The 19,218-nt window shown below is 39.6% G+C and overlaps 1 protein-coding gene across 1 annotated transcript in view; it reads left to right on the top strand.

The window, feature by feature from the left end:
• The first annotated feature begins 10,189 nt into the window (after nucleotides 1-10,189).
• LOC121947286 (XK-related protein 7-like) overlaps nucleotides 10,190-19,218 on the top strand; it is an 82,822-nt gene continuing 73,793 nt past the window's right edge. The window contains 3 exon segments of the mRNA XM_042492267.1: nucleotides 10,190-10,210; nucleotides 11,956-12,563; nucleotides 12,566-12,633. Coding sequence (XP_042348201.1) covers nucleotides 12,024-12,563; nucleotides 12,566-12,633 — 608 coding nt within the window. The 5' untranslated portion in view covers nucleotides 10,190-10,210; nucleotides 11,956-12,023.

Genomic DNA, 19,218 nt, shown 5'->3' with positions numbered 1-19,218 from the left:
CAATGTTAAATAGCACCTTAAAATAGAATTTACAAAGTATTTTGGCGAACAAAGCAAAGCAGAGGCAATAAACCCCAATATATAATAATATTGGCAATATAACAATAAAAGTCAGACAATAATGCAAAACAAAGGTTTGACAAGAGTGAAGTCAGAATTAAACGAGATAAGGAGCGAAAAGCATGTTTGAAAAAATACTCTAACAGAATAAAGGCAGTAAACACAACATATAATAATGAAATGATTAAATAAAATAATAATAATAATAATTAATAATAATAATAATGAGCAGGCTGAAGAAAGATTACGAGACAAATTTCTTAAATCCTCTCATAAAAGCAAGTGTATAAAAATGGCTTTTAAGAGAGGATTTAAGAGAAGTCGCTGCTTCTGCCAGCCTTATCTTCTCAGGCAGGTCCTTCCAAAGCCAAGGCCCTGAGGCAAATGTGCTGATGTGACGTTAAAAAATACCCAGTTCTGCTGCAGCATGCATGGGTGACGGCTCTCGATTTCAAGTTAAAAAATTACCCGGTTTTGTCATAACAAACATGGCTGGAAAAGTCCCAAAATCACGTTAGAAATAACCAACAAACACAGCTGGAAACAGCTGTTTGCTGCTTGGCAGCTGTTTTGCCTACACACCATACACCATCCATCTGATGAGAAACTCAGCTTATAAATATGCAATCTAAACTGTGTCGCTTACGAAATATACTAATGCAACACACATGTGGTTTGCAAAACGCACACTGCCATCATTTTGTTCTGGCGACTCATTTAAATCCCTGTACACCTTCGCTGCTGCTGCCTGTACAGCGTGTGTGCTGTGTGCTGAGGGTGTCAGATGTATGTGGGCTGCATTAAAGACGTCACTGCTGGCAGAGGGGATGAGGCAGCCCTGTAGCTTGTGATTGGATAGGTGAACAGTGGGGTGTGGCCGGTGTTGGCGGTCATTGAGGGGTTAACTGCCTTCCAGTCAACACTCAGGAAATTAAAGTTATTTCAGTTTTACCACCAACACAGTTTTGGATCCTTTGAGTGGCATCAAAAGCACTTTTCTAATTAACTATAGTTCAGGAGATGTGACGTTTGGCAAGATGTCGCTAATGGTTTGCGTAAAGAGAGAGACAAATCCAAAAAAAAAAAAAAGACAGCCTTAACTTAAAATTTTACTTAGGTTTTGCAAAAGAGAAGCTTACTGCTGGTGTTTAGACCCAATCTAATAATATGAGAGGAGTAAGACAGAGCCAGAGGCTTCGAGCCTGCTCAGGCTGGATGTTCTCTGATGAGGAGGCAGAAAAGTCCGCTGGATGGATTTATGAGGGTGAAGGGGCAGTAATGAGCTAAGCTAGCTGATGGGGCCGAGCTAATGGACAGCTCTCCACTCAGCAGTTTGTACTCTGTTCACATCCAGCAGTCAGCTGGAGCCCACGTGACTGCAAAACTGGTGGCTGCTGGTTAAACAAAGACGGATTCACTCCTACGCCATAAAAGATTTGACAATTCTGCAGATATTCAAGACCTGTATGATGCTTTGAGAGTCGAGCTTGGGTTTCAAAATCTATGATTGGTTTTGAAATCCCTCTGTTAAGAAAGTGAACCACTGGATCAATCCATCGATTTACTGTATCAGCTCATTCCATGTAGGGTCGCAGGGCTGGAGACCTCTAAAAATGCTTTTCCTAAATGTGATTGCTGCCTGGATTTTGTTCAATATTCTGTCTTTTTTCTCCACTCCAGGCATTTTTGTGTTCTTAATCAGTTTCAGAAGTCAAAGGGGAGTAGTTTGATGGATGTTAAAAAAAGTCATTAAAAAAATTGTGCTTCATGGATATATTACACTGGTATTATTGTATAACAGATGGGTCTAAATCTAATGTTTCAACACCGCTGTGTTGTGTTTATTAAGTGGTTAGGTTTAGGTACTAAAAACACTTGGTTTTGTTAAGAAAAAGATCATGTTTTGGCTCAAAATACCCCCTTTTGGGACACAGTCGAAACTGGAAACGTAGGGTCATCTCAGTGAGAAACACTAATTGTGGCACTATCCCCGGTGTAAAGACAGTGACGGGTCGTTGAAAAACACCCATATTTAGTAGTACAGTCACACTTGGACATCTCTCACTAAAAAAACAACCGGTTTTGTTGTTTGTTGGTTTGAAGAGTGGTCTGCAGCCTGGCAGCCGATTGCAGTCAGCTCATATACTACGTCACTTTACAAACATTGATATGATATGCAAGGGACCATGAGTGGATTATAATATAATCGACCCCTGGGCAGTGATCTGCAAAAGCCCCCACCCCCCCTCCAACATAGGAACAAGTCATACAGACTTGTGCCTCTCTTTTTGTTGTTTTGTGTCTTATTTTAGTCTTCATGCATGTTTTGTTCGTGTCTTTGAGGCCTCTGAGGTTGTTTTGCTATTATTTATTGTTATTTTGTGTCTCCATGGTCTTTTTGAGTCTTTTCCTGGTTGGTAATTGAGTGACATTTTGCAGGTGAAGTCGAGGGCCCTGCAAAGTGGTTCATCCAAAGGACTTTTTTAAGATGCTGGATCAAAACATCAAAACAAGGCAAAAATCAAACACAAGTTCTGCACACTGTACTAAAAAGTTCCCAATGCTTTTAATAGAGTGCGGATATGTTATATATGTCATAAAGGGCAATAAAATGGAATTTCAGTAAAAGACAAACTGATACAAAGGAAAGAAAGAGAAAGAGAGTAAGCTAGGAGAGATGCACAGCAACAATAATAGCAATAATAAAATGACAGATAACAATAGTAATATACATAAAAATGAATAAGTGTGATTTATGATAGCATGTATATTGCATGCAAATAGTGTAGTTTATGTATGTGGCAATAACAGTCTTATATGTACAGTAATAATGGAGGTATGACTAATAATAATGGCAGTAGTAGTTGGCGTAGAGAAGGATCACAGCATCAGTGCAAAAAGTACAAAACTATTAATAAAACATTACAATTCTGCAGAATCTTCCGTATAGCACCTTTAAAAACGTAAATACCTTGTGATAGCTCCCTGAAAGCAGCACAGAAAAACTGATGTCAAATCCAATATAAAAAATCTATAAACTTCAGTGCTTTTACCAAATACACCTATGGGCAATTTTGGATTTCATTTTAAGAAGAAAAACGGATCTACAAGTCACGTAATAATAAAAAATTTAAAAGAAACACTTTCTGTGCTTAAAGAGGGCAGTTAATACTGATCTCCTACCATCACTTACCATATTTTATTTAACACAACCATGGAGCCAAACTGGACACATGAATAACTTTAGTGTCTCTGTTAATCAGGATAATCTCAGGAAATCTGCATGTGCCCCTGGACTATTTATAGTTTTTCTCTCCCTCTCTCTGTGGAGACATGATTTGATCTGATTTGATCAGTCTGAAACGGTTCCCACAGACCCTACAGGCATTTAAACACACCAAACTGATAATGGGATTTCAACCGTCTATGGCTTGAAATACAAAATGAAGCGATTTTGTGAGAAAGCTGACATTTTGGGATACAGATCAGTGAACACTCAGCAGGCTCCATGTAATTCTCCATGTAATAAATCACTTTAAAGAACTCAGTTTTATGGACTTGCTTTCCTTTAATGACTCTGGGGGAGTTTCTGTTTCCTCCTAATCCTCTGACTGATGTTGAAAGTGAAAGCTTCGGGCTCTTCAGTCTGCTTATCTGACCGCAGAAACGTCACTGTTGGCAAATCGGCATGTGTGCCAAAATTAATAAGTGCAAAGTCAAGTTATTATTTTTCGTCGTCCGTCTGCTGTCTTTGGTTGAAGCTTTGGTTTCTTTTCTCTCAATGTTGCTTCTCTGACTTTCTGCGTCTCTGTTTTTCTGTCATTCTTTCATTCGTGCTTTTATGTCCAACCTTACAGGTTTTTTTCTTTTTGAAACCCAACCTTCAATTCAATCCTATTTTTAAATTTCTTTTTAAGCTTTCTTTTGAGCCGTGTTTGTTGTAAGATTTCAATTTTTCAAAAGTTATTTCATGCTTTCTTTTCCATCAAATTTCTTTTAAGATGCATGTGAAAAAAAGTCTTTTTCAGGTTTCTCTCCTCAGGTTTCTGTTATCCTAGTTGTAGGTGTGTTACGTATTAATGTACCTTTGAGTTTGTGTAATACAAAAAAACACTACTGCAGCACTGAGCACATTCTCAGCCGGGTCTTAATCTCAGGGGGTCAAAATATGTTGCCTGAGTAGTGTCCTCATAGTCACTATAATGATGCCAGGAGCACCCTTTAGCGTCTGTATGAGATGCTAAAGGGTTTCCAACAAACTCCAGTGTTAACCCATCTGTGCCATTATTAGAGGTGCAAAACATTTCCAACTTATCAAATACTGACACGTGATCAGTGGCCCCGTACATCAAAATATGAAGCGCTGGGCATCCCTCCTGCGTCGGTTTTGGACACCCAGGGAGGGCATGCATGTCTTTTCAACATAAAGTTAAGGTTTAGGCAATAAATCAACTTGGTTAGGTTCAGAAAAACAAGATCACATGAGATGGGGAGAGATGCAGTTAAAAAGTATTTAAAAGCACTTAAAGGTTTGATGACATTTAGCACTTGTTCAAGTGCAGGGGACATTACCCAAAAACAGTGAATTTTATGTTTACAGTGAATTTGACGTTTTTATGGGCCTTTGGATGTCGTGGGCTCCTAGGCAGTGTAGGATTACTTTTTCACCCCATCAATATATATGCATATATGCATACATACATAGATAGATAGATGGATAGATATAGTTTATTATTATTATTAATAGTAGTAGTAGTGATGTATTTTATTTCATTTCAAAACTGTTACTGGAAATCTACTTCAGAAAAACTGGTAAAAGAACCCAGAAATATCTGCAGGACACAGATTGTGTGAAGTGTACAAGTAACTGTCTCTTTATAATGATAATAAAAAAACGCTTACAGTAACAGATGCACACAAATAATCAAAGGTAATCACCTTCATTACCTTCCAGCTCTGTACATGCTGACTGTACAAAGGACAAAATCTAAACTTTCACCAAAAGTTTTCGTACTGAATCCAACTACATATTGTACCTCAGTGCACATTTTTAAAATTTGTCTTTTCTGACCCAGACTTTCAAAATCTAGGTCTGAAAATGAGTTCAGTCATTAGCATCGAAAATGTGATTCATTCAGCTCCACCAGCCTCTGTCTGACAATATGTATTAAAGTACGTTTTGAAAGCTCTTTTTGAGGTTTTCTGTCAATTTTCAGACATTAACGAGTTTCTGCTCCTGCACTGGACAGTAAAATTTAAACACATGGTAATTTTATCCCCAGAGGTAAAATGCATCGTGATTCCCCAACCAGACCTGTTGCGCCTGACTGATGTTTAATGAAACCGTGCTCTTTAATCACAGCGCCCTCATCAGACCCCCGGGTGTAAATTCACTGTGTCCCCCCGGGAGTCGCCGCTCTCTTCTTTTTGCATCACCTTAACTCACACTCTGTCGCTGTATCGCTCACAAGCTGCACATTCCCTGACAAATGAGGGTCATTATGAGTTTGAGAGCGCAGGGAGCTAATTAGAGGTCTCAGATCAGCGCTGCCGCTGCTGTGATACACTCTGGTGAATACAGACAGACTCCGAGCTTCAGAGCGACTCTTAAAACATCTGCACCAGTCCACCACCGTCACTAAAATAATGATTTCCACATCTTGAATTGCTCTGTGACTTTCAGCGGAGAGTGACAGGAAAGATGGGAGTCACGTGATGAAGGTGCTGGATTCAAACCGACAACTTTCTGCCCCCATAGGTCGGAGTCTGTTAAACTCCCTGCGGACACACGTCCTTCATAGGGAGACCCCAAAAATATTAGTCTTATTGTGAAAAAAAGTGTGTCTGGATTATTTAAGCAAATAAGCACAACATAGTTAATACTACGTGACATATGTGTTACATGTCACATGTCACTGACCTTATGTGTCATAAGTCACATACCACATGTGACAAAGTCATTAATTTAAGTTACATAACAAACGTTATTTTAACCCAAATCATTTTTTTCTAAATCTAGAAAAAAAAGTAGTTTTAGTGACAAAACTTATGTTTTCTGTAAACATGAAGATTTATTTTGAAAAGACACTATGCATGTAATAAAAGGAAATTGGCCCCTGAGCATCTAAAACTGATGCTGAAGGCTACCCAGAGGATCATAGTGTGAAGAACAGGGGACCTGACCGTCCCAGGCTGCTGTGTTTGATGAGTTGGGAGTGAGAACATGTTGACTGAGGTTTTTTTGTGTGGTTGAATTTCTTTTATGAGCTGTTAGAAGTGTGACGTCGTTACCAGCAGTATCTTTATGTTTTATAAATAAATTTGGGATAGGGATACTCAATTAAATTTGCTCGTGGGCCACTTTGGCAAAATGACAGGAGGCCAGTGGCAGCAGTCCCATACATGTTTCGAGGATTTCAGGACATTTCGAGAATTTTAGTATGTATCTCGGAATTTAGGATAATTCTAAAATTTTAGGACGTTTCTAAGATTTTAGGACATCCCTTGGATTTTAGAACATGGGATTCAGGGATTTCAGGACATTTTGAGGAATTAAGGGCATTTCTCGGACTTAAAGTCATTGGGATTTTAAGACATTGCAAGGATTTTAGGGCGTTTCTAGGATTTTAGGATGTTTCTAGGATTATAAGAAGTTTCTAGGATTTTAGGACATTTTGTCCTTTGCTAGGATCTCTCTGGGAGGTTGTGGGGGATCCTCCACCTCCACTGGCACTTTTTTTTGGATAAAAAAGCTCTATATGATGCAGATTTTTTTGGGTTTTTTTTTTTTGCACTTTGGCACCTTATGCATACTGAAAGTACAAAAATAGTTCCCAGTGTGAATCACTGATTGGGGGACCATCTGGCACCCTATTGGGGCCCAGATTTGGTCCGTGGGCCATAAATTGAGTATCAGTGATTTAGGACATTACTTTGGGTTTTAGAGCAGTTTATTGGTTTTATTTTTTCGTAATTTGGAGGTAAAATGTATTGACACTTTCATAGTCTGGAGATTATCTACGCGTTTAGTCTGAGTGGGATCTAACCCTGGCAGGAGTGATTAAGAACTTTCTTAACTACTACAAGCTTGTGGATTTTACTTCAGGGTTATTTGGGCTTTGTGAAAAACTTTTCATAAAACTTTTAATTCTACAGTTGCGATGAGAATGTGACAGCGTTTTTCTCTTCAATGCAGAAACTCTCCTCTGTTTTTCTAAAGTGTGTCAGAGTCGCAGCCGTGATGATCTGGGATCTCTAATTAGCTCCCCTTAGTCTCAAACTCATAATAGGCGTCATTTATCAAAAAAAATATTCAGACAAATCTGTGTATTTTTAATATATGCAGTGAAACAAAAACTGAAACACTGCCTGCTTTGAATTAAACAGCACTGAGGCGTTAAAGACCATCTGGGGGAGTAATTTTAGTCTCTGTTGTTCAGACCATTTAAATGTTTGAAGTACGTGGGTGTACAGATGTTTTAAGTAGCTGCGATACAATGAGAAGCTTCCTGGTATAAAATTAGGAGGAAACTTAGGCTCAGCTGTTTTTGAAATATCAGGTTAGTTAGAGTTTAATCCCAGTCTGGGGGCACAAACCTGAAACAGCATATTAAAGCTGGGGTAGGAAGTTTTATTTTGGCTTTATTGGGCAAAAATCTCATAATAAACTTTGAGCATATCAGAATGTAAGTGTACTGAGAGAAAACCAGACTCTGCACCTTTTAGGATGTTTCTAGGATTTTAGAACAGTGCTAAGATTTTAGGGTTTTAGGGTTTGTCAGATTTAAGATACTCAGATTTAAGACTTCTTGGATTTTCAGGATTTTTCATGTGTCTCGGATTTTAGTAGTTTCTCAGATTTAAGGACGCATTTTGAGATTTTAGGACATATCTAGGATTTTAGGTCATTTCTGGGATTTTAGGACATTTGACTTAAAACTGAAAGTTCAAGTTTTGATCTTTAAAAAAAAAAACATTGGGTAAGCCCTTGAGCCACAACTCTGAAACTGAAAAGAAGGTCTGAAAGTGGAGAAAAAACATGTAAATCTCAAAAACATGAGATTTTGATGCGAAAAAAGTAATATCTGAACCTGAAGACATAAGATCTGACAACTGAAAAAAAGTCCTCAAATATGAAATTATATATAAGTAAAAATAAAAGATTATTAACTTATTCAAAAGAATATCAGAATTAAATCAAAATTATATTTGAATAGAAATTAACCCCTTCCTACACTTACTTTTCTTTTGAAAATATTTTAGAATTTTTTTATGATTCAAGATCAAAACTTTTAGTTTAAAATGTTCTTTTCTTTTTTAATTTTCTTTTCATTTTTCAAATTAATAAACCTTTTGGCCTTGATCTGGTTCCATAAGCATGTACACACCTGTGGTTTTCTGACTCAGGACAGAGAGGGAAGAGCTGCAGCAGGAAAGGTGTATTTTCAAATTTTCTGTTTTTTGGCTTTTTCAGATTTTCTGCCTATCCCAGCTCTGACTCATAAAATAAAACTGCAGCATATCGCTCAAATCTAAGATGCTTTCAGTCCATGAATAAAGTTTTTATGATTAGATCAGACAGGATTTTCAGAGTTTCACAGTTTCTGTAATACAGCCTCTCGTCTTTGTTTTTTCACGGCCTATCGGGGCTCTTCATGCAGCTCACCCGTTTGCCAAATCATGTTAATCTCCACACGAGAGCCAAACTGTTCCAGGACCCAAAAATCACTGTGGCTGTGTCTGCCGCTGCTGCTGAGGTGGTTTGTGAGCGCAGCGATAGCTTCAGATTAACAAAGCAGCTCTATATCTTTTTCCACAGACATTTTGGATTGACCCCTGCACAGATAAGCCTTGTTCTGTCCCGATGTGGAAACACGGCGGCTGATTGGTTTATTGAGGGCAGTGAAGCGCAGAGCTGTAACTCACCAAAGAGTTTTATTGCCTATTCTGCTCAGAGTTTATGGGATCTTTTCAATTAGTACGGTCACTGCTGTAAACAGACCAGTTGCTCTGTGTCTTGTCAGCTTTATGCATCGCTGCCTCGTTACAATCAGGCGAATGCCCTTAAAAGGGCCCTCGAACTAAAACAGAGGCGGCCTGTGAGGTTAGAGAGCTGCTGGTGTGGGACCAGCTGAGGCAGAGGAGACAAAAGGAGAAACTCAACAGTTGATGATGATGAACTCTTAAACAGTTTCTTAACCATGAAAACATCAAATGATGAAGTGAGTGATCAAACTAACAGTGTTGTGTGTGTATCAAAGCCTGATTAATCTTTTTCCTCTGTGCCGTAGAGCTCCATTGTTGTCCAAAAACTATTACAGACAGATCAAACTGTTTCTCTGGGTGACGTTCCCCTTTATTACCATTAACACACACTGTAGGCGGGTTTCCATTAATCCTCAGATTGTGCGAATTAAAATTGCAAATATAAAATACGCCTAATGGAAACATCAATTTTGAAAAAAAACTCCCATATATCGCAAAAATGTTTTTATGCATTCATGAGGTGGTATTTCAGGTGATTACAAAAAGACATATTTTGCAAAAAATGCAGTGGAAACACTTTTTCAGCATCACAAAATTCTTCAAAAGTTGAGCGGCTTAGCCAGAAGTTTTGAATCGTGGACTATCACCTCCCAGAAATCGCTCACACGTGACTGCTCCCACATTTAAGGGGCTTGCCTTTCCACTACCGCTCCATAACACGTCTACGTCACCTTGGATTGGAAAAAATGACGGCTAGTGTAGTGGCTGCAATAGAAATAAACCTGCTAATGTGTTAAACATCCATCGCCGTGCTTCTGATAATGTTATCGTGAGACGAGAAGTTGAATAACATCACTCAGTGAAACGCAGTCATCTCCTAAGTGTGTTTTATTGACATTTCAGAATTATTGTTTTGTTAAGTTTTGCACAAATCTGTAATGGAAACCCGCCTATTGTAACTGTCCAAAAACACTGTCCTACTGCAACAAATACTCAGTACAGCACCAAATGTTTATCAATCCGCTACTGAAAATAGTCCCCAACAAAAGCACGATTTTCTGTGACATCCCCTTTATTGGCTAACTGTGTGTAGACATACAAGACATTTGTCCCTTTTTTTCATTTCTCAACAGGGGACAAGGACAATCAAGAAGGACAAATCAAGGTAAGACATACACAGAACAATGTGTTCAGAGCATTTTGCATTCAAGAAAATTTGCGTAATTGTTATTTAAATATTTTGTGTTATTGTGTTATTTGTACGTATGTCTTCTGTTATATTTTCAAACCCATGGCACAACCATAAAATGAGGAATGAATGTGTCAGGTGACGTAGTTTTAAATGCTCTGTATGCTACATTTACAGCGTTAGTACAGTAGAAAACCGCTGGGCTTATTTGTTTTGTGGGGTAATGTCGTACTGAGCAGAGAGGGACGTCACACTAACTCAGCGTGTTGTAATCTGAGCTTCTCTGTGGTTTGTTGTTATAAGCTGGTCCGGCCGTGTGTGCATGTCAGTGCATGTGTGTATCCCACTGGCTAGCTCATTGCCACCGATTTGCACTCATTCTGCAGTTACAGCTGATATGAGGAAGGTGTCACTGTGAAAGCGTAGCACCCATCCTCCAGTTCCCCCCTGTTGAAACCGTTTACTCTGTCAGCACTGTTGCCGTCATTTTTATGGAGTTAGCACTGTTAGCTGATAGCCGCCAGCTCAGCCACCTCCATGTAGCCATGCGAACCTGACTGTGATCCAGAGTCGGGATCGGTTCATCGACAAATCAGTAGCAACTGGGGCTGGGCAACATGGCTTTGAAATAGATTATACTTTGATTATATTTGAAGAAAATAGGCTTCAGACTGTCTTTGATGAGTTTTTCCAGAAAACTGAAATAGATTAAGGGCATCTGGGCACGTTGCAACTGATTTGTCAATGAATTGATCTCCAAGTCGGTAAATCTGTGTCAAAGTCGTGTTCACACAGCTAACCTCCATGTTGAGAACAATGTGCACACAATACACTCTGAATTTGGCATAGAGTTTTTTTTGGCTTTTAATGATTAAGATTCAAATATTTACTGTAATGGATTATCACTTTCTGTTTTTTGTACTGAACAAGCATAAACATGCAGACTACAGTGCCTCTGAAAGATGAAAATGAGTCCTTCATATCTACAAGTATGAGCGTATGCAGAGAGAAAAGGACCCAGAGAGAGGAAATAACTGTGATATGAACCTTTCTGCCCCAGCGAGACAGCAAACTGTGATTTTACTGACAATCTCGTATGAATTTCTCCGTATGTCTGAATGTGAAACAGGACAAAACCTCAGCAACCCTTTTACCTTGATAAATAAAACCCCAAATTTCAATTTGTGCTACTTCTATAAATCCTCCTTAATGCATTGTCTCACGGTGTCTCATAAATTCGTGTTTTTAAGTCAAGCACAGCACATTTTAACATTTATTGGCTGTGAGGACATTCATCGCACAGAATACAGTGGACAGGATGCAAAACATTCACCGGTTTACAAGATTTATAGTAAAAAAAATGAAGAGTCCTCTCAGTGATGGTGCCAAGTCAGAAACGGATACTCAGCAGGAGCTGCATATAAACCACCTTAATATGAGTTTAACAACATTCCTGTCATGTGCAGCAGAGTGCTGCTGCTGCAGGAGACAGCCTAATGTAAGTGGGAGAGATTTTAATGACAGGGAGAAAAAACTGAAAACCCTGCAGGTCCTAAATGTTTGCAGAATTGTCCGTGTGCGCGCTGGATGTCCTGGAAACATCGCGCTGGTGTCATGGTGTTAAAAGCGCTGTTAGTAATGATGCCTCACAATTAATTGGCTGATGATGAGGCTAGTTATGATGTAATCTCTCTCACTCTCTCTCCCCTGCACACTGCCAGCCCCCTCCCTCTCTCTCTCTCCTGTATCCCCACCTCTTTCTCTGTCTTTCTCTCCTATCCTAACCAACATGGCCGCTAAGTCGGATGGAGCAGCGGTGTCTGTGGAAGATGACAACACGCCCAGGAGCCTCTCGGAGCCGGGGAACCCCGCCGCCCGGCCCCGCTGCAGCGCCGCCGGCGGGAAACCCTACACCCTGCTGGACTGCTGCTGGGTGCTCTGCGCCCTGCTCGTCTTTTTCTCCGACGGCGCGACCGACCTGTGGCTGGCCGCCGACTACTACCTGAGAGGTGACTACTGGTGGTTCGGCTTGACGCTCGTCTTCGTCGTGGTGCCCTCCGCTGTCGTCCAGGTATTGAGTTTCCGGTGGTTCGTGTATGACTACTCGGATCTGAGCAGCGGGGACGGAGCCGCGAGCGGCAGCGGGACCGGCGCGGCGGCGGCAGGCGCGGCAGGCGGAGCAGCCACGGCGGGCGACAGCACTTTCAGCACCAAGGACAGCGACCAGCGCGGTGGGAGCGCGGCAGCGGGGAACGCCGCGAATGCCACCCCGGTTTACACGTCCTCTACCCCGCCTGCGACGGCAACAAGAGTCGGGGGCCCCCAGAGGTGTGCTGCACCGTCTGCATGTGGGTCTTTCAAACCGTTCTTCACATCCTGCAGCTGGGGCAAGTCTGGAGGTAGGACCGCTGGGTTTGGGGACAAGAGGGGTGTGTGTGTGTGTGTGCATACGTGCTGCTGGTGTGTGTTTGATATATGCACATGTGAGAATTGTATTCCCAACAGGATAGTGGTGTGTGTGTGTGTGTGTGTGTGTGTGTGTGTGTGTGTGTGTATGCGCTCGCTACATGTGTGCATGTCCCACCGTGTGTGTGTGTGTGTGTGTGTGTGTGTGTATGTGCGCTTATCCCCCGAAATATTACCTTTTCTTCCCATCCGCTGGTGACAGAAATGTGCACGAATCGACCAGGATAGAGTGAGGTTCTGGTTTCAAAGCTGAATTTGTAGCATTTCCTTTCACACAACACTTCCAGCAGTGATAGTAGAAATATGAATTACTCTCCCATGTGGCTTTTTGTCCATTTACCCCTTTTACCCTGATTGTGACTGAATCTGGACGGTTGCTTAGAGTCGCCTGAGCTCTAACATGCAGTCTCTTTCTCTGGTTTCTGTGTCTGTCATGGTCCGGACATGCTGACAGGAGTATTGTCAAAGCTCCGTGCTCCGCTCCTCTTCTCCTCTGCCTGCTTGTCATGTTGAAACTGAATCTTTTCTTCCTCCACACTCCACATAAAATCTTAAATGCAAGGATGCAAAAATCTTTAAAAGGTGCGTTCCACCCACAACACATCCAAACTGATGTCCTACCCTGCGCTTTGAGCTGTGTGTATTCCCTGTCAGATATGTGCTTTGCTTTGATTTAAATTCCTCCAGAGCCACGTTCACTTGATACGAGACAAAGTGTTGGCTTGAATATGAAAGTTTCACAACACCCCGAGTGTCTAATCGTTTTCCAAGCATTGTGAAACATAATTAGCATCATGATGCATCAGGTTCACACATCGTCAGGTTGTCAGTTCATCTCACATGTGATATGCAGTAATGAAACCACATCTGCATGCAGTCTATATGTCAAAGAAATTATCTCTATCAAAATATATAATGACAGAAACATAAATTATACTTCATGAACAAGAATGTTCACTAATGTTTGTCCTTTGGTAAGAATAGAGTTTTGTATGCAGCTCCAGAGCTGAAGTCAAGTCCACTTAAGTCAAGTCTGAGCAGCTCCCAGACACATTCAAGACAGAGTCCAAATGGAGGTCGAGAAGGCGACCAAATGTTCATAGTAAGAGTAACTGTAATGTCAGTTCAGTCCTTTGGATTCAAAAGTGTTTTGAAATAGTATTAGTGATAGGACCACAAAAAAAATGCAGATATGTTGCATTATCTTCACATCATTAAAACAACTCTGAAGAAAATATAGTAAATATTTATTGGAAAAAAACTGCACTTGCAGAATGTTACAAGCTAGTGGTGTTGGAAAGTGACCAAGTGCATGTATTAAAGCAATATATGTATTTTATTATCTTTATTTTATCTGCGCAGCATGTGGGAGATGCATTACTTGAGTATTTTCTCCTACTTTGTACTTATATGCCACAAAATCTCGAGATGGAAATATTGTGCTTTTTACGAAACTACACTACAGTTACTTTTCATGTTAACAGATAACAGAAAAAATATGATTACTTCATTAAATGCAATGTACTGTTAAAGATTAAAGCAATGGAGAGACGTTTCCCCATGAAACTTCACAAATGCTTTCATTTGAACAGTTATTCAAGACCCACAGAGGCAAAACTCTCAAATATTTCTCAAAATAAATAAATAAAACCTATGATAAGGGAAAAGTACAAAAAATGAAGACAAATGTGTGTTGCAGAACTTAGCTTTTCTTCTCCTATTTTTTTTACCCCATTAATCATCTCACCACCCCTTTGACTTTCCATTTAACTCTTTGGGGGAAGCCTGGAGGAGGTTGAGGTTGAGAAAAATTGGGCTAAAATTCACCTCAACCAGCAACGTATGCACAATTCTACATCTTGATGCAGCATTAGCTGTCGTATCATGTGAAGTATGACCAAATTTGTCAGTCACATGGGCTCATTTTCTGCAGAACATGTACTTTTGATACATTTAACAGATAATATACTTTGGTACTTGTCTTAAAGAAGCTCTGTATGGTGCACGGAGTGTATCAGTGATGAACAGTCTGAACATGAATCTCTACACAAATTTGGCTGAACCGGCTGCTCTAATAGTGCTAAGAGAGGAAACAGTGGCAACAGTCAGTACATTTACATGATCAAAAGTCAAATTACTGTTTTAGTCCGACTAAACCTGAACTTTTAAAAATACATGTAAACACGTTAGTCGACTGAAATCATACTATGTCCAATTTCTCGAGGTCAGACTAACACACCTAGATAATGCCTCTGGGGGCCGATTTACTCTTTCTTGTATTCTCCTTAGTTGGACCTGGCCTCGGTGTTCTGTGTATGCTCAATAGTCCCCCGTGCTTAAACGCGAAAGTCAAACAGCTTAAATTTGCAGAAGAAAGACGAGAAAAACAAAGCAAGAGGGAGAAGGAAAAAAAAGAAGATGAAGGCACCAAGTACGGGGTAGAGCACATTGGAAATGTACCGCGCTGAAAAGTTATCCATATTGTCACCATTTGACCGTGCTTGTATACCGGGGCTGATTATTTGGCCTAATAGAGGTATAACCGTAGCTCCACTTCACTGTGCATGTAAATGTACTGAGTGCTGACAGAGCTAACAGTGTTAATAAGGTGGGAACTGGAGGGTGGCTGCTATGCTTCTGTGACAATGGCGTCCCAAAATCAGTGGTAACCAGAGTCCAGTCACCAGAAGGTAGCAGATTGTGCGGATGATACAGAAAACCAAAAGGCTTATAAGAAAATCTCACCTCAACAAATGTTGAATCCTACAATCTCAAAAAACAAGAACAAGTAGATATAGGATCAGTAAAGTGGTCTCTCCACATTATTCATTCTATTTCACAAAATGTAAACAACATGTTGGCTTACAACACAAAGAAATAAAACATATTCCAAGAATAAACAAAATTGGTGCTTCAAAATAAAAGCTCTGTGGCTGCATTACACCTCACTTCAAAATAAAGCGTGATTTTCTGCAAACCTGACACATTGACAATTCAGAATGGACCAGCAAACCCACTTCTGTACCGCGACCCACCAGTTGGGAACCACAGTTCTGTAATATCTCTTTGCACTTTTGTCTAACATGTCTAAAGTAAGAATGCGTTGCAAAGATGCACCGCAGAATATAACGATCCTCTGCACTTTGGTGCTCCGACGCCTGACTGACAGCAGCCCGTCTAGTCTGCTGTGAGAGCAGCCGCTGACGCTATAGGCAGGAAACCAAAACTGAAAAAAGCCAACGAGACTTGATCACGACCAAAGACTGAAACAGGTCAGAGTCCAAACACCCACGAGACTGAGACAAGTCTGAGATGATAGAAAAAAACAAAACATCCCAAGGCCAGACACCAGAGCAGACATGAGTAATGCTGAACTGATATACAAGTGTTAGAAACAATAATGTAACATCCTGCTGGAGCTTTGAAATAACAAAACACAAATAGTCACAAAGTAGTTTGAAATCCGTGTTCCTCCCTGCAGCATCGGTAATGAAAAAACTTTTTTTATTGAATATGTTTTCCAGCAGCAGCTCAGTGGAAGCTTTTATTTTCGGCTTGTTGGTGTCGTGTTAATGTCGATGGCTGTTGGCAGAAGGCGTGCGTTTCTGTGTTGTTTATTATTTTAACTTTTAAGGAAACAGAGCATGATTTCTAGAATCACAGGACAAACTGCTGGTACCTTTTGAATTTGACTTTTTTCCCAAAATAGCTAGAAATTAGTAAACGGTTGCCAGAAAATTACCTGAAATTGAAAAAAACAAATACAGAAAATGACCTGAAGTGCAAAAATAAAATAATAAATAGAAATACTATTAACTTTTTTCTGTAACCTAAATTAAATATATAATTGTTTTAATTGTTAGTATAGTTTTCTTGATATTTTTCCTTAGTTTGATAAATTTCTAATTATTCTCTCCCTTTTTAAAGCTAATTTACAGACCTTTTTCTTGTGACCTTTTACTAATTTTCTGCTATTTGGTGGTTATTTCATGCCAAGTTGCTTATTTCCTTTTTTCCTCATGTTATGGAAAACAGTTAAGCTGATTTGCTCACATTTCAAAGGTTTTAATGCTTGTCAGAGGCGTCTGAACGCAGCACAAGAAAACCGATGTTGATCCAGGTTTCAAAGGGTTAAGCAATGATAGGTAAATGTGCCATCTGCCCTGCTGAAGTGCCCAAACTCCTCCCTCCAGAGCCGCAGCTGACCTCTGACCTCTGTGACATGAGAGGAAGACAGTTTTTTTTTCTGAGGGATTTTACATCAGCTAATTCAGAAATAGAGCGTGTGGGAATTCACACGAGTATAATTACATGCAGACTCTGTAATGAACTGCATTAATGAACAACAATAAGATGCTGAGAGCTGGAGAATGACAATGAGTTGGTTTTAACGTGATAGTTGCTGCCGGGAGAGTTGGACAGTGTTGAGTGTGACTGGGATTTCAGTCTGACTCCGGTTTTAAATTTGAGGAGATGAGATTTTATTCAGCACATGTGGAAATGAGTTCCACTTGCAGCTGAACATTTCTGTCTCATTTTATTTTTACCTCCCATGTGATTCAGATCTGATCTGCTAATCAATTTGAAGTGCAAAAGATGTCTTGTTTCCTCAGTTCACATCTGGTCCCCGTGGTTCGTTCAACAAAGTCACAGCGTACAGTTATAAACCCACATTTGTATTCTCAGAGGTTGAATGTGTTTGCTCGTGTCTCAAGTCCATCGCCTGAGACATTGTGTTATTTTGCATCGTAGCAGCTCTGCAGAGCCAGCGTGACGAGACGATGCTGAGAGGAAATGATGAGGAGAAAAAAAAATAACTTAAATGGCATTTAAGGTGAGGCATAACATAGATAAGAATGAAACAGGCAAATAGTTACATTGGCGTTAGTTTTTGGCAGTAAACTATTAGGACAGAGATACTCCACTTGCTTTGCTTAGGGGCCACAGGAGGCCAGGGGCCACCTGCAGCAGCCCTATACATTTTCCAGGACTTTAGGATGTTTCTGGGATTTGAGGATGTTTCTAGGACTTTAGGATTTAAAAAGTTAATCTTGTTTAACCACATTTTAAATCATGGATTTCTCAAGTCTTCTAGTGTCATATGATATTAGTAGCTTTAAAAAAAAATGCACGGGTCTTAATTACATCACAATTAACGCATTAAAGCTGACTGCCCCAAATAAAAGTCGATGTTGACTTCTTTTAACTTTGCATACTTACATTCTTCACATACATAATGAACATCATAATATTGACCAAAAATGTAAGTTTTTTTTATCCTGTCCAAGTAGTTGTGGTGCCTAAACTGACTTGCCGCCAGCACGTAACTTAAGACATTTCGTGCCACCATCACATCATTTGGCGTTAAGTTTCTGTGGCTTTTTCACATATTTCTGTAAAATCATGTCGGGCATTCCAGTTTGTCTTAACCCTTAGAGACCTGACAAAATTGGCAATCAGCAGCTTAACAAGAAATGAGCAAGAAATTAGAAAAAAGTGACAAGAAAATTACCAAATAAATAAATAAATTATATACCATAAACTTTAAAGAAAATATACAAATAAATGACCTGGAAAAAAGTGAAAATATAAATGAATAATTATTTTAATAATCCTCTCTCCTTCTTTATAATTTTCTCCTTTTTCGGCATTTTGAGGGACATTTCTTGCCTAATTACTGATTGCCTTTTCCCCCATATTTTTTGACTGTTCCTAAAATTCTGAAAGCACACTATTGTCTTAATAGTTTCTTTATTTGAAACCAAGAAACAAAATCCAAGCCAGAAAAAATAGACCAAATGTGCACCAAAGTATGCAGCATGTGCACTAGATTTTCCATTTTTAAAATTTGTTCATATTTGTTATTTTGGGGGGAAAAAAGAAGACATTTGAGGACAAACTTTGGGCTCGGGAAAACTTGACAGGCGTTTTATTCCTACATTTTACCACCAAACTTTTATCTGAGATCATCTGCAGATAAAAATAATTGTTAGCTGCAGCTTTATGAAACTTATTTATGGTTCTGCTGCCAAAGGTCTCTGCAGCGGCGATTAGATTTAGTGCGGCTGATCGACAGTTAAAAGTATCAGATGGATCTCTAATCTCTATTTAACCTTTATTTAGTCTGAAAAGATAAACAGCATGTCATGTTTCTGTCTGTCTGCTGCATATCCTGCTGCCTAAACATTTTTTTTTATTATTTATTATTCAGCTCATTGTGAACGCCGACCTTTTTAAAAAAAATTGGGATTTTGGCACATTTTTTAAAAATTAAATGAAATTAGCCTCTATGAGAAGTTTCAGCAAACATCCACTGAGCTCTTGTTTTTTTAGTATTTAAATCACTGGATTAAGGCAAAATCCCTATTTTTGCTGACTTTTATCTTTTCTTTTTTGTCTCGCATCTCTCTGTCAGTCTTTAAAGGATAATCCGCGTAAATACTGATAAAGAAACGGAGCAGCGAGTCGTGATTACACTCTGTTTTACATCTTTTCCCCCTAATATTACAATAATTAAA

This window comes from Plectropomus leopardus, chromosome 8, assembly GCF_008729295.1.
Source record: "Plectropomus leopardus isolate mb chromosome 8, YSFRI_Pleo_2.0, whole genome shotgun sequence".
Taxonomy (NCBI): Eukaryota; Metazoa; Chordata; class Actinopteri; order Perciformes; family Serranidae; genus Plectropomus; species Plectropomus leopardus.
This window is presented reverse-complemented; position numbering and strand designations above follow the sequence as displayed.